The following is a 25,995-nucleotide window of genomic DNA, read 5'->3' on the forward strand; positions in this document are numbered from 1 at the left end:
AATAAGAATGTTCTGTCCCTCGAGGAATTATAGTCTAGGCAAACCAGGCTGGCTGGCCACCCTACAAACAGTCCATCCTGGGAGCAGAAGAAAGGCTGGCCCTAAGACCAAACATTCAGAAGTTAGAATGAAATCAATGTGATGGCCATATCAAGTGAAATTTTACAGCTGTCAATAGCACTGAGTTTCATCCCCTCACTTTGTAATCTATTTTGGTTTTAATTCCCCATATTTGTTATTTATTTCAGAGTGTGTGAGATAGCATGGTTATTAAAGTCAAACCCATATAAGGTTATAATGTGCAGTGCCCCCCCATTACTATTTCCCTCTTCCAACTCTTTATTCCATGCCTCTCTATCCCCTGCCAGGCAGCTAACCTCATTGGTTTCTAGTTTACCTTGTGTTTCTTTGTGCCCAAATGATAATACATATTTTATTTCTCCTTGATCCTTAGATGACCAAAAAAAAAAAAAAAAGAAAAAAGAAAAAAAAAAAGCCACAGACAGGATCGAGCAAATAAGTAGATATAAAGTGGATAAAAAGAGCCAGGTTTCTCTATGCTGGAATACCAAGTTACAAATATGAAAAAGAGTTAAGTCTAAACAAATCCTGCAGTGAGAGGAAAGAATTCAAAGTACCAATAGGGCTTTTTCTCTCTCATCCTCTTGCCTTCCACCATGGGATGGCACAACAAGAGGCCCTCACCACATGCCAGCCAGCACCTTGATATTGGACCTTCTAGTCTCTAGGACCATGAAAAATAAATTTCTGTTCTTTGTGGGTTTAAAAAAAAAAAAAAGAAGAAAGTACCAATACGAAGAACATATGTAAAGACAGACATACACATAGATTTGAACATGTATATTTATTTATTTATAAACTAAAAGGAAAGGCTGATTTCAGAGTTGGAACTGGGAAAATACTAGCTAAGCTCAAAGGATTTTGGTGGGTCAGAAAATAGATAAATAAAGTAGTATACAGGAATAAGGGGACTATCAAACGAACATAGAAGCTAAAGTGAAGAGACTATCATACTGGCCAACTCTGGAACAATTTGCACATTAAAGTTAATAATGAGCGTCAGGCATTGTGGCACACTCCTGTATTCCCAGAAACTCAGGGCATGCAAAAACATGAAGTACTGCAAAAAAATTATAAAGTAAATTTAAAGTTCATGATGGTAAGAGATTAGAACTCAATAATTAGAATCCATAAACCTGTAAGTAAACAAATAGGAGAAATAAACATTCTTTACTATGGACTGGCAACTAATAAATGTCGAATGAAAGGTGAAGCCAAAATAAATCACCAGATGACAACTACCAGAGTAATAACTGTTTCAGACAATAGTCCTTCACACTAGATGCTAAAACTAGTTTTAAAAAAAAAAAAGTTTGATGATACTATTTTTTAAAATTTTTAGGGGCTGGGGGATGTGGCTCAAGCGGTAGCGCGCTTGCCTGGCATGCGTGCGGCCAGGGTTCGATCCTCAGCACCACATACCAACAAAGATGTTGTGTCCGCCGAGAACTAAAAAATAAATATTAAAAATTCTCTCTCTCTCTCTCTCTCTCCTCTCTCACTCTCTCTTTAAAAAAAAAATTTTTAGTTGTGAATGGACCTTCATTTATTTATTTATGTGTGTTACTGAGAATTGAATCTAGTGCCTCACCCATGCTAGGGAAATGCTCTTTCCATAAGATATATACCATTACTGCAGAGAAACAAGACTGGCTTTCTACCTTAATTAAGTGATTGAGGTTTTCATTATCAAATACAAACCACTGAGGAGGACAAAGATCACTTACGAGGCACTTTTACCTAAAAGATGTTATTGAAATCTGATCATGAAAAGCATTGGACAAACCTAAATTGAGAAACTTTCTGAAAAATAAACACTCTGTACTTAAAAGAAAATTAAGTCACAAAAGACAATATTTAGCCGCACACGCCTATAATCCCAGCAGAGGATCTCAAATTCAAAGCCAGCCTCATCAAAAGTGAGTCATTAGTGAGACCCTGGCTTTAAATACAAAATAAGGCTGGCAATGTGGCTCAGTGGTCAAGTGGCCCTGAGTTCAATCTCTGGTACCCCCCCCCCAAGGCAATGTTTATTGGAACTTTTTTCACATTAAATAAAAGAGATTTGACAAACAAGTATACCATATGATTCAGTATCAGTTCCTCATCCAGAACTTATAATCGGTATTAGAAAATAATAGGTAATATTTTGCTGGGTACAGTGGCACATGCCACTAATCCCAGGAGCATGGGAGGCGGAAGCAGGAGGTTCACAAGTTCAAAGCAATCCTCAGCAACTAGCAAGACCTTAAGCAATTTAGCAAGACCCTATATCAAAATACAAAATTAAAAAGGGCTGGGGATGTGGCTCAGTGGTTTAGTACCCGTAGGTTCAATCCCTGGTACCAAAAAAAAAAAAAAAAAAAAAACAGAAGAAGAAGAAGTAAAATTTAAAGAAAGTATGCAGATTAGAGAGCAAGGAATACTAAATCAATACTAATTTTCTGATACCAATAACTGCAATAGGGTAAAAGAAGAACATTGTGTTTAGGTAAAGAAACTTGTGCGGGCTGGGGTTGTAGCTCACTGGTAGAGCGCTTGCCTAGCAAGGATGAGGCCCAGGGTTCAATCCTAAGCAGCACATAAAAACAAATAAAATAAAGGTTAAATTCTTTAAAGGAGTCCAACTTCTTACTGTTAAAACAGGCAATTGCAAATATGGAAAAGGAAGAAACTTTGGAAAGTGAGAACACTGGGATCTGGATTAAAGCTTGTGTTATTTGTGTATAAACTATTGATTTTCAACATATTTAGCTAAAACTAGACATAAGTATAGCTAGATGTAAGTGAACATATGCATATAAATACATTTAAATATTCCTTAGCTCCAAGGCACTGGGGGTTAGCAACATCTGTCATAGCAGCAGCCAACATATCTATAACCTAGATCTTGGCTTCTAAACATATTCTACATTAAAAGAATCAGGGCTCCTCCAAGAAATTGCTAATATGAAGGGCTAGGGCAGAAAAAGTACACAGTGAGTTTAGATCACCTTTTACCAGATAGAAGACAGCATTCCAAAATGATGAGAATGTGTCGAAGGGACACAGAACGCAGCCAGACTGACAAAATTTCTATCTATCAAATCAGAGATATATTGAACATCTAAATAAGTCATAATAATAAGGGTAGGAGTGATGGTCCATGCTAGAGCATGTTCTTAGCATGTTCAAGGCTCTGGGTTCAACACACAGCACCTAAAAAGACTATGATCCACTACATAAAACAGGTAACCCCTGATTTCATATATAAATAAGAGGGGAGTGAGGTATCAAAGAGCTTCAAAGTCCTTACCCTCAAGTAGTTATTAATTTAAAAGGGTTAAAGAGGTGTTTTACAACAATGAAGACTGGTAGTTTCCACATTAACCAAATGATCAAAGTGATCATTAATGATAAGAAAAATTGCAACAATGAGGCCCCTGACAGAATATACTAAGAACTCAGCATCACTTGTCTGATATACCTGATGGAGACACAAAACCTTAATTAAGTTTTGAGTTTTTTCATAAGAAAACTCAAAACTGAAAAACATCATACAAAATAAACTTGTGTAAAAAAAACTAGTCTATAATCTTCAGAAGAGGGCCATGAAAGCTGTGGAAAGATAAAAGTAATATTTTAGAATGAAGGAGATCAAAGATATAAAACAACGATATATAACATATAATTCCTCCAGGCATGAAAGACATTATATGGGGGCTGGGGTGTAACACAGTGGTACAGCACTTGCCTAGCACATATGAGGCACTGGGTTTGATGATCCTTAGCACTACATAAAAATAAATAAATAAGGTATTGTGTCCATCTACAACTAAATAAATTTTTTTTAAAGACATTACCTGTACAATTAGCAAAATTTTTTTATTTTTTTTTTATTTTTTTTTCAATTAGCAAAATTTTAACTGAAGATTTAATAGCAATACCTCAATGTAATTTCCCAAGTGTGATAACTGTATTGTAGACACATAGCATGTATTCATCACCTTTGAATTACTACAATGAATTACTTGAAACAGACTACTTTCAAATAAAGAGGTTTATTTAGGCTCACAGTTCTGGAAGTTCAGGTCCAAGAAGGGGCAGCCTCATTAATTTGGACCTCTACAGACAGACAACACATCATGGCAGGAGGACATGTCACTGGATTCCCACAATTTCCTTCAAGGGCACAACCCCAGTGACCCAAGGACCTCCCACAAAAGTCCCACCTCTTCAAGTTTCCACCAACTCCCAAAAGTGTCACCCCTAGAGACCAAGCCTTTAACACATGGACCTCTGGGGCATACTCAGCCAAAGTATAACACAACAAAATATCCTTAATTACAAAACAATAAAGTATGAAGGGATTATGGGATGCTATAAGGGCTTAGAAAAAAAATAAGTTCTTTGTATAATAAACATCTATAACTGCTATAAAATAAATTCATTACAAAGTGAACAGAATTAACAAAGGAAGTTGATAAATAAGCCTATGAAAAGTTATTCATCATTATTCACCAAAGAAATGCAAATTTAAACTAGATATGAAGGCAAAACATGATTGTATCAATGCAAAAAAAAATCTGTACAATTTAACATATTCATGAAAAAACTCAGGAAACTGAAACTTCCTCCACTTTATACTGAACACCTACAAAGTATCTATACTAACATCATACTAATGATAAATGAATGTTTTCCACTGAAGATGGGGAATAAGGCATGGCTGTCCATACTTGTCACTCCTATTCAACATAGCACCTAAAGTCCTAGCTAATGAAATCAGGCAAGAAAGGAAATTAAGAGGAATACATATTTGAAAGGAAATATAAAAATGGAACTACTTACAGATTATATGATGGGCTACATAGAAAACTCCAGAAGAATTTAGGAGGAAAAACAAACAGAATGAGTTTACAAAAGTCACATATGTCAAAATACAAAAATCAATAAAGGCTATCTAAAATCAATCAACAAAACAACAAAATTAAAAGCACAAATGATGTACAATTATTTCCTTAAAAAATTAATACTAAAGACCGACCTAAAGAAACATGTACAGAATGAAAATTACAAAATGCTAATGAAAACATCAAATATAACCTAAGTAAATGAAAAGACATTTACATCCATGAATTGGAAAACAACAGTCAAAATGTTAATTTTCCCCAAAGTAATCAACTGATCTAATGCTAAATCCCAGCCAAAAAAAAAAAAAAAACCCACAAATTTTTTTTTGGTAGTGCTAGGGATTGAACTCAGGGCCCTGCACACGCTAAGCAAGAGATTTACCATGAAACTACAAACCCCAACTTTTTTATTTTGAGACAGGATTTCACTAAATTGTCCAGGCTAGTCTGGAACTTGCAATTCTCCCATCTTAGTCCCCAAATAGTTGGGATTATAGGCACTATGGGCATGCACTACCATGCCAGGTCCAGTATAATTATTTTGATAAGATGATGGGGGGGCGGGGGTTGTGGCTCGTTGGTAGAATGCTTACCTTGCATGTGTGAGGCCCTGGGTTCAATCCTCAGCACCACATAAAAATAAATAAAGATATTGTGCCCAGTTAAAAAATAAATTAAAGGGGCTGGGGATGTGGCTCAAGTGGTAGCGCGCTCGCCTGGCATGAGTGCGGCCCGGGTTCGATCCTCAGCACCACATACAAACAAAGATGTTGTGTCTGCTGAAAAACTACAAAAATAAATAAAAAATTTTAAAAAAAACAAATAAAATAAATTAAAAAAGATGATTCTCTGGCTGTCATTGTAGCTCAGTGGTAGAGCACTTGTCTAGCACGTGTGAAGGACTGGGTTTGATTCTCAGCACTGCACGTAAATAATAAAGGTCCATTGATACCCCCCCCCAAAAAAAGATAATTCTAAAATTTAGATGCAAAAGCAAAGAAATTAGAACAGCTAAAATAATTTTTAAAACCAAGAATAAAATTGGAGGGATCAACTACTTGATTTGGGGACTTACTTTGGCCATACTACAGGAAACAAGACAGTGTATAGGGTACTGATAGAAGGACATATATATAAATACATGGGACAGAATAGCATTTCTGTAAAGTTTCCTTAAAATAATCTTCACAAAACATGGCAAACTTTATTTATTTATTTTTTTTTGGTATCAGTGATTGAACCCACAAGTGCTTAGCCACTGAGCCATATCTCCAGCCCTTTTTATTTTGTATTTTGAGACAGGGCCTTGCTAAATTGCTAAGGGCCTCAACTAAGTAGCTGAGTCTGGCTTAACTCACAATTCTCCTGCCTCAGCCTCCCAAGCTGCTGAGATTACAGGCATGTGCTGCCATGCCTGGTGGCAAACTGATTTTTTTTTTTTTTTTGGTAATAAGGATTGAACCCAGGGTGCTTAACCACTGAGCCACATACTAGTCCTTTTTTATATTTCATTTAGAGACCAGGACTCGCTGAGTTGCTAAGGCTGGCTTGAACTCCTGCCTTAGCTTCCTGAGTCACTGAGATTACGGGCATGCACCACACAACTCCAGGACAAACTTTTAATTTTTGATAAAGATGAAAAGGCAATTCCATAGTCTTTTCCAACAAATGGCATTGAAACAACTTGCCATCCATAAGCAAATAATAACACTGATGAAACCTTACATCTAAATAAAAAATTAACTCTGGGATCACTGACTAAATAGAACATAAAACTTTTAGAGGAAAACACAGGAGAAAACTTTAAGATCTTGAGTTAGGCAAAGAGTTCTTAGAACAGTTAAGGAGGGGCAGGGAAGCACCCTACAAAATACAATTTTTGAATGGATGAATAAGAATTCAAAATTAAAGGCCAGGCACAGTACACACCTGTAATCCCAGCAACTTTGGAGGCTGAGGGAGGATGATCCCAAGTTCAAAGCCAGCCTTCACAAACTATGAGACCCTAAGCAACTCAAGGAGACCCTGTCTCTAATAAAGTATAAAAGGGGCTGGAGATGTGGCTTAGTGGTTAAGTATCCCTGAGTTCAATACCTGGTACCAAAAAGGAAGTCAAAATTAAAATCTTTTGCTCTATGAAAGACACTTTTAACAATACAAAAAGAAAAGCCACAGATAAGGTAAACAAAGAACTCATATCTAGAATACACTTAACAATAAGACAATCCAATTAGAAAATGAAGTTGAATGTGGTGGTACATGTCTTATAAAAGCTACTCAGGAGGCTGAGGCAGGAGAATCACAAGTTTGAGGCCAGCCTTGGCAACCCAGCAGCAAGACCCTGTCTCAAAAAAAAAAAAAAAAAAAAAAAAAAAGAAGAAGGCTGGGGATATAGCTCAGTGACAGAGCACCCCTGGGTTTAATCCTTAGTACTGGGAAAAAATAACATAAAAAAGGAAAACACTTGAACATAAACTACACCAAAGAGATTCCAGTGAAATGGGATACAGTACATGAAAAGATATTCAACATCAGTAGCCCTTAGGGGAATGCAAATTAAAGGCTTGATGAGATACTATTATATCTCCATTGCAAAGTAGTAAAGAGCAGGGGAAAAAAAATATTGACAATGCCAAGTGCTGATAGGAAAGAACAACAGGATTTCTCTTAATTGCTAGTGGAAATGAAACTAATCTGGAAAACAATGGACTTGTGAAAATATTTTCACACTAAAACCAATACACAAATGTTTACAGTAGTTTGATTTGTAATAGTCCCAAACTAGGAGCAACTCAAAAATCCTTCAATGGAAAAACAGATAAACTATATTACGCCCAGGAATGGAATACTAGATCAGCAATAAAACAGAAAAGTGTTGATATACCCAATTTGGACAGAACTCAAAAATACTATGCTAAGAGAAAAAAAAAAAAGCCAATCTCAAAAGGCAACATTATATCATTCTATTTACACGACATTCTGGAAAGGATAAAATAATAGTCAAAACAATAAAATTAATGCAATCAGTGGTTGCCAGGGTCAGGCCTGGAAGTAAGGGTGGTACAAAGAAATTTCATCAAAACAATGCAAGTTTTTTATGCTGATTGAGATAGTAATTAAATGAAATGTATACATATGTAACTACACACTAACAGCACCCCCCCAAAAAAGAGAATACATGTAAAAATGTAAAATAGGTATGGAATTTAGTTAAGAATACTGTAAACATCAACTTCCTAGTTTTGATAATTATAAATATGGCTATGTAAGATGTTATCTTGGGGGAAGCTGAGCAAAAGATACACAGAAACAGCAAATTATTTTCACAACTTTCAGTAAGCCTAAAAAAATTTATTTCTGAATGGAAAAACAGCAAGGACCAGATTAACCCTCCCACCTCAAACAACCAAAAGCCAAAGAGAAATGAAACTATAGTTTTCAAGACACTGCATATCAGGCAATGAGAAACAATGAAACAAGAGAGAAGGAAAACAGAAGACCTAAGATTGCCTATCTTACTGTATGGGAAGAGTTCTTAGGACACTGTGCTGAGGATATAGAGCCCTCGTGGAGGCTGTTGGGCTGAGCTGAAAAGACAGGAGTGTAAACACAGGAAGACTAAGGCAACTAGAATTTGCAGGACAGAACAGCACACCAGAGAGAACTGCAGAGTTACAAAGGAAATCTCTCAAGTATGCAGCTGTTCAGCCCAGGAGCGTGATCAAACTACCTAACATGCAAGCAAAAGAGACCATCACCCCAAAAAATTAGAAAACAGTGCCAAGCCCCTACAAGGGACCTCAAATTCTTATCACACAGCCTGGAACTCTCAAGAATAACCTCAAGATTCACAAAAGGATCTAGTCTCAATAAGGGGAAAAAAATCATACCTTATCTAAATACTACACTGTGCCTGGCTAACAAATCTCACAAATAAAACCTAAGTCAAAGAGTTTCCAAGCAAGTTAACTGTCAAACAACCACAGCAAAGGATCACGAAGAAAACTACACTAAACCATATAGTAATCAAATTGCTTAAAACCAGTAATGAAATTAAGAGAAGTCACCAGAAAAGCGGGGTGGGGGAGGTATGCTAAATACAGAACAAAGATAAAGATGACAGTAAATTTCTTGTTGGGATGAATGAGAAGAACTGGCACAACATCTTTAAAATCTGAAGGAAAATAACTGTATATTCTTAATCCAGCAAATGTATGTTTCAAAAGCAAAGCAAGGCAAAACCATAGAAATAGAAACCAAAATGGTGTTTGTCAGGAGCTGAAGGAAGGAAGTTAATGGAGAGAAAATGCTTAAGGAGCTATTGGGGAGTTTAAAAAAAAAAGTTTAGGAATTAGAGTTGGTTACATGTTATTATGAATGTATCAAATGCCACTTCACTGTTGACTTTTAAAATTATTAATTTTATGTTATGTGCATTTCCACCTCGATTTCTTTTTAAAAAAATTTTAAAGATGGACATAATATCTTTATTTATTTACATTTTAAATGTGGTACTAAGGATCCAGTGCCTCACATGTGCAAGGCAAGCACTCTACTGCTGAGCTATAACCCCAGCCCCTCAATTTCTTTCTTTTGCAGTATTGGAGGTTGAAGCCAGAGAACTCTAAATCACTGAGCTCCATACAGGTTCTCCTACATTATTATTATTATTTTTTGATAGTACTAGGAGTTGAACCCAGACAGCCCTTTTTATTTTGAGACAGAGTCTTGTTAATTACCCAGAATAACCTCAAACCTGTCATCCTCTGGCATCAGTCACTGGGATTACAAGCATGTGCCATCATGCCCAGCTTCCATTTTATACCTCTCAATATGAATGAATTTTACATGTATTTTTGTTAAGTGAAAGAAATCAGACCCAAAAGTCTACATAATAGTAACATTAGAAAAAAGGTTTTGACTGGATACTATAAGGCCGCAAACAAAAAGATCTATTTAGAAATACTGTGCTACAATTGGTAAAATTACTTCATATCTAAGGAGACAGCAGAATGCAAAGTGGTATCTGCACTGGGTGCTTAACAGAAAAATAACAGTAGAAAAAAATGATGAAATCTAAAGATTCTACAGTTAATAGTACTATACCAATGGTAATTTCTTATGTTAATTTTAAATGTACCACAATTATATAAGACATTTACACTGGAGAAAGCTGTATAAAGAATACATAAAAAGCCAGGTACAGTGGTGCATGACTGTAATCCCAGCAATACAGGATGCTGAGGCAGAAGAAGTACAAGTTTGAGGCCAGCCTCAGCAACTTAGTGAACCCTGCCTCAAAAGAAAAAGGGTTCAGTGTAGAAGACCACTGGGTTCAATCCCCAGGACCACGACCAAAACAAACAAAACAGTACACAGGAACATGGCATTATAGTTATCTTAATAACTCTTCTATAGTAATAAAGGTTTAATAAACATTTAAATAAAATTTTAAATAAAATTTAAGTTAAATATACACCTACCATTCCATTTTAGGAAAAATGGACTGCAAAGGAACACAAGAAAACCTTTTGAGGTGATCTAAATGTATGCTGTCTTGCCTGATGTGGCAATTACATGGGTATACTTCTGTCCCAAAATTTATCACACTGTATACTTTAAATATATAGTTATTACATGTAAATTATACTTCAATTTCACTTCTTTAAAAAATAATAAAAATAAATACAGATTCAGGAAAAATTATATCAAAGTATAATGGAAGTAAATTAATATTTACTATCTAAAAAGGAGGGAGAAAGAATAGGCAAGCAGTATATAGGAATATTAAGTTAGGTAGAAGGGAATAAAATGGACTAATGTCATTTTTTATTTTTTCCCCCAGTACTGGGGATTGAATCCAGGGGCACTTTACCACTAAACTACATCCCTAGCCCTTACTGGTTTTTTTTTGGTGTGTGAGTGATTTTATTTTTAGACATTTATAGAACTTTATTTTATTCATATATATATATATATATATATATATATATATATATATATATATATATATATACATTTTTTTTTTTTTTTTTTGGTGCTGAGAAACAAACCCAGTGCCTCACACAAGCTAAGCAAGCACTCCACCACCACTGAACCACAACCCCAGGCCCCACCCTTATTGTTTTTTATTAAAAGACAGGGTCTTGCCAAGTTGCCCAGGGCCTTAAACTTTTGATTTCTGCTTCAGCCACCCAAGTAGCTGGCATTTCAGGTTTGTGCAACTATGCCAACCTTCTGAATGGGGGTTTTTAAAAATCAAATTAGAATTAAAGACATGAGAAAATATATCCATCACTCTCAACTCTGGGTAGTGGGTCCACTGGCATCTGTTATATTAATTTCTATGGGTTTTGTTTGCTGTTTGTTTTAGTTTGGATATGAAATGTCTGCCCCTGGCCCCCAAGGCCCATGTGCATCCCTAGCTTGGCACCATTGGGAGAGGAAGATACTGAAAAGTGGACCTTTGGTCACTGGGTTGAGGGTGACACTTAAGAATATAGTGAGACCCATCTCTTCACTTCCATTCTTTCAATTCCTGGCCATAAAGTGAAGTCTTCTGCTCTGCCACATACTCCCTAACATGAAATGTTGCCTTACCACAGGCCCAAAAGCAATAGGGCCAAACAAATATGGACTAAAACCACCAAAACTATGAGACTAAAACTTTTCCTCTTTAAAAGCTAAATTACCTCAGATAATTCATTACAGTAATGACACAAATTCATAAAAGCTTTTTAAAATCTAATAAAAAACTAACTGACCCATTTTTCAGGTATTTTATGTAAATCAGTAAACATGTGATAGATTATAAGAATGGCTACAAGAAATCCTCTCAATGAATTTATAGTCCCTCTCACCAAGAGAATTTTGTTGCTGCTCTTGGGACTTAACTTGACCACTGGATTAATGTAGGGTTCCCTCAACCTTGACACTCTCATCTTTTAGGCCAAACAATTCCTTATTGTAGAAGTCCTGTGAATCATAAGATGTTTAGTAGCATCCCTAGCCTATATCTATTAGATGGTAAGTAGTATCCCCTCACCCCTAGTTGTAAAAACCAAAACTACAATACTGCCAGATAGCCCCTGGGAGACAAAAGAGTTCTTGGTTGAGAATGACTGCTCTACTATGACTCAGAGACCTGAAGAGCACCTAAATATTAGGATATGGCCATTCTTGCTGCTACTGAGAACCTTACAACCATCACCAACACCACATCAAGAGGCTTGAGCTAGCCTGCTGGATGGTGTGACTCATTTGGCAGTTTCCCCAACTGTTCCAAGCCAACAGCTAGTCAAAGGAGTGAGACCGCCCTAGACTACCCAGTATATTAGTTTTATACTGCTACATAACAAGTTACCATAAATTTAGTGGCTGAAACAACACACATTTATTATCTCCAGTTTCCATGGGTGAGAAGTCTGGGTACAGTTTAGCTGGGCCTCCTCCTCAGGGTCTCATAAAATTCAAATCAAGGTGTCAATTGGGCTGATTTTCTTTCTGGAACTCAGTGCCCTGCTCCAAGCTCACAAGGTTATTGGGAGAAACAAATTCTTGCAGTTGTAGGACTAAGATCACTTTTTGCTGGCTATCAGCTAAGACCTGCATTCAGCTCCCAAGAACCCCCAAACCCTGACGTGAGATTCTCTCATCCATCACAACTTCTCCAAAGCCAGCAGAATTGCTCACTTCTCCCATCTCTGTACTTTAGATTCTCACCTAATTGGTTCAGGCCTACCCATGACTGAATGGGGGGTCTTAATTAATCACATATGCAAAATCTCTCCACCTTTCTATATCCTGCTGGTGAAAAGCAAACTACAGTTGTCAATCCACATACCAGGGAAAAAGATCATACAAGGACATGGGTTTTCCAAAATCATTTTACCCCTAAGATGGTTTTGCAACTACAACTATGTTGTAGCTCAGTGGTAGAGCACTTGCCTAGCATGTGTGAGGCACTGGGTTCGAATCTCAGCTCCGCATATAAATAAATACCCATTGAAACTAAAAAACAAAACAACAACAACAAAAAAGAATTCATCTTAGAAATCTGCCTAACACAACCAGCCTCCAGCTGACCACAGATTCATTAGTAAGCCCAGTCCAGCTAATCTCAAATAATTTGAACCAGTCCAAATGAAGAAAACAGCCAATGCAGCCAAAAGCATAATGAGTAAAATAACAGTGGTTCTAAGGCTCCAAGTTTTAGGAAGGTTAGTTACACAGCAAAAGACAACTGATTAAAAAAAAAAAAAAAAAAAAAACCACTTAACCATACATACACAGAATTATCAGGAGAGCCTCAACCATCAGGCAGAGATATCTCATTGGAGGAGTCAGCAACAGCAAAATGGAATTTTCAATACAAAGATAAAACAAGAACTCATGTTCCATTCACTTAGTACACTGATTCAGTGTATGGGTGACCATGTCAATCCTAAATCATATTCTGTATTCTGAAAATCCAGTCATCTTTCTCCAAGTATATTTCATATGCCACAGTTAGGTGCATTAACTAACTTTATTATCTAGTTTTTTTTAAGACGGGGTCTCACTATACTGCTCAGGGTGGGATTCAACTTATGATCATCTACCCTCCACTACTCATGTGGCTGGGATTTCAGGTACATGCCATTATATCCAGCTCTATTAATTTAGTTTTAACCTGAATTAAAGATATGACCATAAAGAAAAGGCAGTCTAGATTTAATGCCAGTACCAGGAACACTAAGAAAATAACAGAGCTGACAATTTTACAGCAACTTTTTTTCTTTTCAAGTGTAGGATTTATTCAATTAAGAAAAAAGAGACAGAACTCCCACAGTACAAGAAGGGATCCAATAGGGCTTCCCCAAGTCAACATCAATCATGTTCCAACATAAAATCAATGATGTGATCAACTCACATCTGAAAGAAGGTAGCCCAAATCATTCAAAATTAGATAAGCCTACTGAAATACAGTATATCCACTATCATATAATAATTTTAGCCAAATATTAACTAGTAATTTTTAAAATATAGTACAATTTCTTAATATTTAAAAAATTCTATTTTAGGGTATATTTCAAAATGGATATGTAAAACAACATATGTTCACTTATATTTGTAGTTATGTGATATAATGTATCAATAAAAAGAGGCTGTGGATTTGAGTTCAAAAAATTTTTTTAAATATTTAGTTTTTTTTATTTATTTTTTTTTATGTGGTGCTGAGGATCAAACCCAGGGTCTTGCACGTGCTAGGCGGGCACTCTACCACTGAGCCACAATCCCAAACCCTCAAAAAAAAAATATAAGTACCATTAAGGGAGTAACTTTTTTTGGGGAACAGACACCAGGGGTTGAACTCGGGGGCACTCAACCACTGAGCCACATCCTCAGCTCTATTTTGTATTTTATTTAGAGACAGAGTCTCACTGAGTTGCTTAGGACAGCTATTAAGTACAAATGCATAAAAGGAACATATACAGGGGCTGAGGTTGTGGCTCAGTGGTAAGAGTGCTTGCCTAGCATATGTGAGGCACTAGATTCAATTCTTAGCACCACATATAAATAAATTAATAAATAAGATAAAGGTCCATTGACAATTAAAAAAAAAACATTCACAGACTACTTTTATAAAAGAAAGAAAAGGAAATAGCATATCCACATAGCCTTAGAAAAATAAACACAGAAAAGATAAACCTCAACAAAGTGTAAAAGACTCAAATTGGGCATGGTGGTGCATGCCTGTAATCCCACCAATGCAGGAAGACAGCAAGTTCAAGGCCAGCCTCAGCAACTTAACAAGATCCTGCCTAAAAACAAAAAAGGGAGACAGGAGCCTCAAAGGATGTGTTTCTAACTAACTTATGCACATTCCAGAAAAAAATCAAAAATACTACTAGTAATAAAAAAAAAATATAGAGGACCCAAAGTAAAATTCACAGTATCTGTCTTCCAATCAAGAATTATTAGGAATGCAAGGAACCAGGAAAATCTGACCCATAAAGGAAAGGAAAAAAACATAGAAACAGACTCCAAAATGATACAATTAGGGCCAGGGATACAGCTCAGTCGTAGAGTGCACAAGGCCCTGGATTCAATCCCTAGCTACACACACACACACACACACACAATTATACAATTAGTAGAAAATAATGTGAATAGAGTTTTATAACTTTATTTCATGTGTTCAATATTGAGCCTATTAGCAGAGGCATGTAAGAATTAAAAACAACAACAAAAAACCTTCTAATACCCAAACTAAACTTCAAGAGATTAAAAATATTCAATGTCTGGATGGAATGAACAGCAGTTTTAAACCTGGTGTGGCAGCACATGCTTGTAATCCCAGCTATTTGGGAGGCTGAAGCAGGAGGATAACAAGTTTGAGGTAAGCCTCAGAAACTTAGCAAGACCTTGTCTCAAAATAAAAAATAAAAAGGACAGGGGCTGTAACTTAGAAGCAAAAGTCCCCCAGGTTCAATAACTAGTAACACAATAACACTGCAAAGAAAAAGATTAATGAATTTAAGGATGTATCAATAGAAACTTCCCAAAACAAAGCGAGCAAAAAATAGAAAAAATATGAACAGCATATAAGTGAGTTTTGGGACAATTTAAAGCAGCCACATAGACATGTAATTACAGTCTCCAGGTGGGATGGAGTGGAAAAGTATAGGAGAAATATTTCTCATGAGTAACAGCTGAATATTTGCCAAATATGATCCAAGAAGCTTGACAAGACAAAACCCAGGTACAAGAAATGTGACTCAAACCACATTAAAATATATCATAATCAACTGCTGGTGAGCAATGATAAAAAGAAAATCTTAAAATGAACCAGAGAAGCAAAAAAGATACATCACTTACTCAGAATAATTAAAATGATAGATTTTTCACTAGAGATAATGCAACTCGGACACAATGGAGAAACATTTCTAAAGTACAAGGAAAAAAACTCAACCCAGAATCTGTATCAAGTGAAAATATCTTTCTAAAAAGAAAGGGAAGTACTTTTTCAAACACACGAAACTTAAAAATACCATCATTACTAGTAGACCTGCACTGCAATAAACATTAAAGGAAGTTCTCTGACAGAAAAATGATACCAGAAGGGAACCTGGATCTATGCAGCAATGAACAACACTGGAAATGAGAAATATGTGGGCAAACATAAAACACTTTTTTTCTTATTTTTAAAGTCCTTTTAAAGATAATCACTGAGACTGGTAGTGTAGCCAGCCCCAGTGATACAGCACTTGCCTAGCATGTACAAGCCCTGGGTTCAATTCTCGGGCCCATTAAAAAAAAAAAAAAAAAAATCACTGTTTAAATAAAAAATAACAACAATGCATTGTGAAGTTTACAATATTCATAGAAGAGATGTGTATGACAAAAATAACGAACTGAGGAGGGGAGAATGAAGCACACTGCTGTAAGATCTTTTTTTTTTTTTTTTTAAGAGAGAGGAAAGGGGGGAGAGAGAGAGAGAGAGAGAGAGAGAGAGAGAGAGAGAGAGAGAGAGAGAATTTATTTATTTATTTATTTTTTAGTTCTCGGCGGACACAACATCTTTGTTGGTATGTGGTGCTGAGGATCGAACCCGGGCCGCACGCATGCGAGGCAAGCGCGCTACCGCTTGAACCACATCCCCAGCCCTGTAAGATCTTGTAATACAGGTGAAGTAGTGTAAGATTAAAGGTAGATTGTGACAAGTTATTTAACTTGTATCCAACACTAAAGCAACCACTAAAACAAGTACAAGCTAATGAGCCCAAAACAGAGTTGAAAATGAGACCATAACAAAATCCTCAATCCAGAAAAAAGCAGAAAAGAAAATAGGAACAAAGAACAGACAAGACAAAAAAAGAAAACTAATGAGGATAGATTTAAACTCTTATAATATCAATATTCAGGGGCTGGGGATGTAGCTCAGTGGTAGAGCACTTGCCTCGCATGCGTGAGGCCCTGGGTTCGGTCCCTAGCACCACGTAAAAATAAACAAATAAAAAAAGAATAATAAAGATATTATATCCATCTACAACTAAAAAAATAGTTAAAGGCAGAAATTGTTAAATTGGAAAAAACAAGAACCAATTATGTGATGACTGTAAAATCCTCACTTTAAATATAAAGACACAGGTTATAAGTAAAAACGTAATACCAAGCAAACTCTAATTGAATAAAAGCCAGAGGGGCTATGATTAGGAGACAAAATATATTTTGGATAAAATATTATTACCAGAGATGAAGAAGGTTGTTTCAAAATGACAGTTTTTGAAGAGGGCAATCCTATAATGTACTTTATAAGTGAGTTTCAAAATTCATGAGCAAAAACTGATAACACTGAAAGAACAGACAAATTCACAGTTAAATTTCAACATCCCCTTTGTAATTGATAGAACAGATAGAAAATCTGTAAGAACATAAAAGACCTGAACATTTCCAACCAATAAGCTAATAAACATTTGCAGAACACTCCACCTAACATCAGAATACATATTCAAGTACCCATGGGACATTTAGAACCCAGGGCCTCATACACGAGAGGCAAGCGCTCTACCAACTGAACTATATCCCCAGCCCCAAACAATAAATTCTAAAGGATTCAAAATATACAATATACGGTATACATCATGTGGAAATAGAAATCCCTAACAAAAGATCTTTGGATATTCCCCAATAGTAGGAAACAACCAACCACAATTTTAAACACGTTAAAGAAGAAATAAAAACAAAAATTAGATATTTTGAACTGAATAAAATTAAAGCACAATATATCAAAATGTCATATGCATTAAAAGTCTTCCTTCCAAAAAAGGAAAGATGGCAAATAAATGACCTTAAGCTTCCATCATGAAACAATGGGAAAGAGAAGGGAGCAAATTAAATCCAAATCAAGGAAAAATTATGAAAGAGCAAAAATCGATGGAACAGAAAACAAATAAAATCAACATCTGGTTTTTGAGAATACAACTAAAATTAACAGACCTTTAGTCAGACTAACCAGATACAAAGACAAACTACCAACATCAGGAAAGCAGTGGAGACAATGACAGTTCCAGATATATTTAGGAATACCCTTATCAATAATTTCAACAATTTAGGTGAAATGGACAAAATCCTTAAAGGACATGGAAGCTCATTTAAGAAGAAACTGACAGCTGCAGTGGCAAGCCCTGTAATCCCAGTGACTGAGGAGACTAAAACAAGAAAATTGTGAGTTCAAGGCCAGCTTCAGCAACTTAGAAGCACTCTTGTCTCAAAATCAAGGGCTGGGATGACAGTTCAGAAGTAAAGCATGAAGGAGGGAGAGGAAAAACAGATAACTTAAATAGCTCTATTTTGGGAAAGAAATTGAATTCATAATTAAAGATCTCTAAGCTGAGATGGCTCCACTGATGAATTCCACCAAATTAAGGAACCAATAATATCAATTCTATACAAAGTCTTTCAGAAAATTTAAAAAGAGGAAAAACTTCTCAATTCATTCTACAAGGACACCATTATTATTCTTATATGAAAAGCAGACAAATATATTACCAGAAAATTACAGACTAATATGCCTTATAAACACAGATGCAGAAACTGTTAATAAATTGTTAATATATATATTTTTTCTTTTTTTGTACCAAGGATTGAACTCAGGGGCGCTTCACTACTGAGCCACATCCCCAGCCCTATTTTGTATTTACTTAGAGACAGGGTCTCACAGAGTTGCTTAGCACCTCTCTTTTGCTGAGGCTGACTTTGAACGAGCTGCTGGAATTACAGGCATGCACCATCACACCCAGCAAATTGTTAATAAATTTTGACAAATGAAATCCAATAATATATAAAAGGACAACAGATCATGACCAAGAGAGCTTTATCCCAGAAATACAATTTAAATATTCAGACTAAACAAAAAAAATCATATATTCGTCCAAGCAGCTATGGAAAAAGCATTTGAAAACTTTTAATATCCAATCCTAACAAAAGTTAAATGTTATAAAGAAATTGATCTGGATGAATGGAATATGAAGTTTTTTGTACTTTTCAGAGTTTGGAATTAATTTCAAATAAATTTTTTTAAATGACAATATATAAAAAGTCATTAGCCCAGTTTTCTTGAACAAATTAAAGAGTTCAAAAAATATTAACTGTAAAAAAATCACTTAACTCTGGGCTGGGGTTGTAGAGTGCTTGCCTAGCATGTGTGAGGCACTGGGTTCGATTCTCAGCACTGCATATAAATAAAGGTCCATTAACAATTAAAAAAAAAAAATCACCTAACTCAACCTTTTATTTTATAGATGATGAAATCCAGGCCTACCTAGAGGTAGCAGTAATTTATCTGAAGTCATACTGTCAGTTAATGACTAACATCCAAATCAGCCAACCATATGCCACCCCCTAACTTGTGACCATCATGCATACAATTTCATAAAGATATACTATCTCATTCAAAACAGAACAAAAATGGTACATACATTTCTGGTTCTTATTTTAATTATGCCCTATTATGCCTAAAGAAAAGTATCCCCCACAAGCCACCAACAGGACATTTTGTAAAATCAAAATTTAGGATGAGAAAGGAGGATAAGAAGGTAAGGTCTCACTCAGTCTGAACTGAGAGAATATGTGACAGTCTCTTTATCCCAAGAAAAATATTAGGAGAAATCAAGAAAGATTTTTATATGGATGTATCACCCTGATACTGTCATGGAAAGAGAAAAGAGAATTACTATATACTCTAGTTTATATCAGAAATGTCCCCCAAGGGCACATGCATTACAGGGTTTGGTCCCCAGCTCAGTATTACTAAGGCATGGTAAGAAAAGATGGGGCCTCATGGGAGGTTTTAGGCCATCAGTGGCACTTCCTAGAAGGGGACTGTGGGATCCTGGTCCCTTACTCTTTTTGCATAAGGGCAAGGAGGTCAGCAATTTTGCTCCACCACATGTTCCCACCAAGATGAGCCACCTCACCACAAACCAAAGTGATAAGGCCAACCAATCCTGGACTGAAAACCTCCAAAATTTTGAACCAAAACAGACCTCTTCTTTCTATAGGCTCATTAATTCAACTTTGTCATTGTGATGGAAAGCTAAAACACTATGAGAAAAAACTGGCTTGATTAATAGCTGTGTGCATATATGAAAAGAAAAAGAAGTGAAGAAATGAAGAATAATTTGGTTACTGAGAAAAGAGTGATGGCATAGACAAAAACAGAACATGAGCGGAAGACTGACTTACAGCATTGAGAAGATTCAAGATGAATTTGAAACACCAGCGGAATCTTTGAACGGAAATGTCCTATTCAATATGCAGATCTAGTGTTCTTGAATTAGAGACACAGATTTGGGCATCTGCCCATTTAGCCAGCATAGGTGAGAATTAGATCACTATAAGATGGGGAAATCTTTTCTCTATCCTAAGATATATTCAAACTCCTCTGGGAGCAACAGTGAGCCATTGCAGTGATTCTCAAAGGGAGCTCCTTTCTCACAATAACTGCTGATGAGAAAGAACTGTGCTAAAGAACAAGGCAATCAAAGACACTGTGATCCATCAAGCTGCAAAGGATTCATTGATGATATAAACAAATACACCCTTGCAGCCTTACACAGTGCTTTATGGGTAAGTTAAAACAACCTCAGCTATACACAGCTATATCATCCACACCTCGAGTCGGATAAAACTCAGAAACTTCTGTTTTAGCGAATTATACCTGTTTTACAAAATATAAGTGTCATAGATCTTCCACTAAATACAAAAGATAGGTGTGGTGACACAGAAAAACACTTGCTTCAAACCCAAGTACATAGAAAAGCAGTGAAAATACAATGAAACTAACCCAAAAGCAAAAAAAGGGAAATGCCCTGAGGCTAGAAACAATGAAATTACTCAAAGCCAAATAACTAAAGCCAGATATAAGTACTGCTCCAGACAGGTGTTTTAATGCCTGCCAGTGACTAGGAGAAAAGAAACTGAAAATAAGTTAGATAATATAAGATACCAAAGCCCCCAAAACTGCACAGTTGAATAAAATGAATTTCAACCTCCAATCCATGGAAAAGAAATTTACTGTTTGCCAGAAATCAGAGTGAAAAAGTCACCTCTGAAAAAACAAAATTCCCTATCACAGGTATGGGTTCCTGAATCACACTATCCAAATGGTTCAGAAACCCAATGTCAAATTAGCCTATCAGACAAGTGTGGCTCTAAAGAAACCTGCTAGGTTCAGCTGAAATTCAAAACACTCTAGGTATTCCCTAGAGGGGTACCTCTACACTGTGACTCCAAAAAAAAAAAAAAAAAAAAAAAATCCCACGGGCTGGGATTGAGGCTTAGTGATAGAGTACTTACTTGCCTAGCGTGTGTGAGGCACTGGGTTCGATTTCCAGCACCACATATATAAATAAATAAAGGCCACTGAAAACAAAAAATAATAATAATAAATTTAAAAACTAAAAATTTTTTGAAATTTTAAAAATGAATCCCAATGGGCTGGGGCTGTAGCTCAGTGGCAGAGCGCTTGCCTAGCAAGTGTGAGGCATAGGGTTCGATCCTTAGCACCACATAAAATAAATAAAATAAAGGCATTCTGTCCATAAACAACTACAAAAAAAAATGTTTTTTAAATGAATCCCACTGATTATAAACATTTAAATCACAATTGCAAACTACTTAAAGAAATGAACCAACAAAGGTAGAGTGGGCTCACGGCACAAAACGGGCAAACTTAGAGATCTAGGCAGAACAACAAAGAGGTTTTAAAATAACTGTGCTTAAAACATGCAGAAGTTAAAAAAAATAAAAGCCACAACAGAAATAAATAATGGACAATTTTCAAAAATAATCAGAAAATCTAGAAATAAAAAAGTTAGGGCTAGGGCTATAGCTCAGTGATAGAGCGCTTGCCCCAATGTGTGAGGCAATGGGTTAATCCTTAGCACCACAAAAAAATAAGCAAATAGAGACCTATCTACAACAACAAAAATTTTTTTAAAAAAGTGATAACCTGGGGCTGGGGATGTGGCTCAAGCGGTAGCGCGCTCGCCTGGCATGCATGCGGCCCGGGTTCGATCCTCAGCACCACATACCAACAAAGATGTTGTGTCCGCCGAGAACTAAAAAATAAATATTAAAAATTCTCTCTCTCTCTCTCTCTCTCTCCTCTCTCACTCTCTCTTAAAAAAAAAAAAAAAAAAAAAGTGATAACCTGGAATGTTCAGTCAAACCTGGAATGTTCAGTCAAACCTGAGGAGTTAGTAGATTGTATTATTGGTCTGAGAAAAAAAAAAAAATCGAACAGAATGAAACACAAAAAAGTAAAGGGATGGAAAATATTAAAAGTATAAGAGAGTGAACAGTTGTTCTTAGTGGTACTGAGGACTGAACAGAGGGCCTCCCACAACCTAGGCAAGTGAGTGCTCTACCACTGGGCTACATCCCCAACCCTTTAAAAAAATTTTTTTTTTTTTTTTTTTTTTTTTAATTTTAAGACTGAGTCTTGTTAAGTTGCCCAAGCTGACCTGGAACTTTGCAATCCTCATATCTCAGCCTCCCAAGAAGCTGTGCCACCACCCACCACACATAGGTCAGAAGGAGAAATTTCAAATTTTGTTTTTTCTCCAGTGCTGGGATTGAACCCAGGGCCCTGAGCATGCTAGGCAAAAATTCTACCAGCAAGCTACATCTCCAACTCAGAGTGAGAAATTTTAACATGCAAAAATATAAATGTCAAAAGAGGAAACAGGGGGCTGGGTTTTGTGGTTCAGTGTAGAGCACTTGCCTAGCATGTGTGAAGCACTGTGTTCAATCCTCAGCACCACATAAAGCTAATAAACAAAATAAAGGTATTGAGTCTATCTACAACTAAAAATTTAAAGGTGGGGGCAGGAAAGCTATGTTGGCTAAAACTGAAGGCACAAGGGTTCAGACTGCATGGTGACCTACTCAAACATACACTGTAGCAACAATGCACAGTCATTATTTAAAAAAAAAAAAAAATTAAAAGCAACCAAAGAAGAAAAGTTACCATAAAAACTGTTAGCCTACTTCTCAAAAGCAAAAACAGATGTTAGAAAACAAAAGAATGACATCCTTGAAATAAAAAAAAAAAACTGCCGTCAATTAAAAATCACTAAATAGTTGAAATGTCATCACAGCTAAAAAAGTCCCAGACAGCAAAGACAAAATCAAGGCCTTAAGATTTTCAAAATACAATGTTACCCACAGAACTTTACTGAAAGAAATTTACAAATGATATTTATTAATATTTGAAAGAAATTCAGCACAGAAGACAGGAATGGGATGTAAAAAGCCATGGTAAACAAAGAAAATTGTAATAACTACTTTAAAACTTTTTGGTTAATGCCTAGCTTTGGGAAATTTAAAACTGCAAAAGTAGCTGGGTGCAGTGGCACATCCCTATAACCCCAGTTACTTGGGAGGCTGAGACAGGAGGATCAAGCTCAAGGCCAGCATGGGTAACTTATTGAGACCCTATCTTAAAAAAAAATAAAAAGGTCTAGTGATATAACTCAGTAGTAGAGTGTCCCTGGGTTTGATTCCCTGGTGTGCCCCTCCCTGCCAATACACTTTAATTCATGAATTAAAAATTTCAAAATACTTAGGATTGAAAAAAATATAAAAATCATATATTGATTTAATCCCCAGCACCAGAAAATGAAAAATTACACAAAATTTAAAAATTAAATAATAAATGTTAAAATTTATGGGGTTGTTGTCTACCAGTAGGAATACAGGATAAACAATCTAACTGGGGTAAAGAATCAATTTGGGGCTTTTTTTCCAGTTTATCCAAGACCAATATATGGTCCTACTGCACCTGGCTCACTATGTAAGCCTAAAAAATAGCTCCATTAAGCTAGAACTGCTGATTTCATAGATTTTGACACTGCCAGAGCACATTGCTATAAAAGTTTCTAAATATTTACTCCCAATTTCTACACTTATCACAATCAGGAAAGATAGTTCACAAACACTGGCCTATGGATCATATTCTGATGGAGAAAGAACAGTAAACAAAAAAATGCTGTACTTTGCCACTATGAAGAATCTCTACTTATTGTTATGAAGTGATGTCCTAGATATGTTAAGTTAAAAAGTAAAGTGGGAAATGTGTCTATGATGTCACTCTAAAAAAAAAAAAGATACAAAATTACTATTTTTTATACTTTTAAAAAGAAAAATAATAAAAAATAATTAAGATTATCCATAAGAAAACTAAATAGGCGAAGGAACTGCATGAGCTGACTTCATTGAATAAACCTCATGTACAATTATAAAGCAAAATTAACATTTATGAAAGCAATGCCTTTTTAAAAAGTAAATGAATCAAGCTGTGCTTCAAGTAAATGTATAACCATATTTTTTCTAGTGATTTTAAAGTAAAGTAACTTGTAAAATTCCTAGTGAGATAAACCCTTAGGCTAATAAGAACAAAAACACTTAAGGTAATCACATTGTAGTGGTAGTACTAGTATTGGTTTTCTAAGATTGCTGTGTATTGCTGGAAAAAGTAAATGAGTAATTATGTGGTCTTGATGGAAACCAGAAGTTCCTCATAGAGAAGAGACATACACACATGTAAGACAAAAGAGGTCAAGTAAAATCCCTAGAGTCTAGCCAGACACAGTGGTGCACACCTGTAATCCCAGCTACTTGGTTGGGGGCGTTTGCTGAGGCAGAAAGATGGCAGGTTTGAGGCTAGCCTGGGCAACTTAGCAAGACTCCATCTCAAAGAGCTAAGGATGTAGGTCAGAGGTAGCATGCACAAGGCTCTGGGTATAATCCTCAGTACCTCAAAACAAAAACAAAAACAAAAACCCTGCTTTCTTCAATTAGAATTGGAATTATCAAGGCTGGGTTGTGGCTCAGTGGTAGAATGCCACCTTGAACATGTGTGGCACTGGGTTCAATCCTCAACATCACATAAAAATAAATAAAGGTATTATGCCCACCTACAACTAAAATTATATATATTTTTAAATATTTTAGCTCTTTATTTTTATCTCTATTTTTATGTGGTGCTTAGGATCGAACCCAGGGCCTCACACATGCTAGGCAAGCACTCTACCTCTGAGCCACAACCCCAACCCCTAAAAATATATATTTTTTAAAAGAACTGGAATTATCAGTAAGAGTTCATGAAATATTACACACACATGCAGAAATGTTCATAACAGACTAATAAGTAGTTGCCAAATTTACTCTCCTACTATAAACAACTAAGAAATGGAAAAAAATACATAAAAAATGGTTTTTTAAATATATATATACTTTTTTAAAGTTGCCGATGGACCCTTATTTTTGTTTATATGTGCTGTGAACCGAACCCAGTGCCTCATATATGCTAGGAAAGAAAGCACTCTACCATAAGCTACAAATCCAGCTCCAAAACAACTGTTTTCAATATTAGTAAACAGGCAGCAGAAGACTGTGATCCTGAAGAGAAGATAAAGAATTCTAAAATTTCCCCAGCTTTCTGCCTGGAGGCACAATCCAGGCTACAAAGAAGAATGGGGCACCCCAAGCAGAGCTAGTGCTTTTCCTGAGCTGAGACAGATACTGAGGCTGACAATTCAAAAGAGGAGAAAGCTATGCAGAAAAAGACCTCCAGAAATCAGCATCAAGTCTCTGTATGTATAAGGCCAAACTCTACAAGGCTGAGTAGTGAATGGCCAGAAATTTTCCATAGCAAACAAAAGTCTATGAGACATAAAGGTGTGACCAACAAGAGTGGAGAAACTGAAAATCCAGGACATTTGATAGAGATCCCAGAATGGAAAAACCTTAGAATTACAATTAGCCTATTCTCCAGATCTGCCTTAACAAAACTTAAAAGCAAGAATAAACTAAGCCGGGCACAGTGGCGCATGCCTGTAATACCAATGGCTTGGGAGGAGGCTGAGGCAGGAGGATTGCGAGTTCAAAGCCAGCCTCAGCAATGGCGAGGCGCTAAGCAACTCAGTAAGACCCTATATCTAAAAAAATACAAAACTGGGGTGGGGATGTGGCT

The 25,995-nt window shown here is 36.1% G+C and overlaps 1 protein-coding gene across 3 annotated transcripts in view; it reads right to left on the reverse strand.

Moving 5' to 3' along the window:
- Positions 1–25,995, reverse strand: part of ASXL1 (ASXL transcriptional regulator 1) — a 75,083-nt gene that overhangs the window by 19,060 nt on the left and 30,028 nt on the right. Inside the window, exon 4 of one of the 3 annotated variants that reach the window (XM_081289160.1) lies at positions 5,385–5,760. The exons of the other annotated variants lie outside the window; for them this stretch is intronic. Coding sequence (XP_081145286.1) covers positions 5,719–5,760 — 42 coding nt within the window. The 3' untranslated portion in view covers positions 5,385–5,718. Of the gene's footprint in view, positions 1–5,384; positions 5,761–25,995 lie in introns of those variants that run through there. 3 annotated transcript variants of the gene reach the window in all.

The sequence above is a fragment of the Spermophilus citellus genome, assembly GCF_964194105.1.
Source record: "Spermophilus citellus genome assembly, chromosome: 4".
NCBI classification, from domain to species: domain Eukaryota; kingdom Metazoa; phylum Chordata; class Mammalia; order Rodentia; family Sciuridae; genus Spermophilus; species Spermophilus citellus.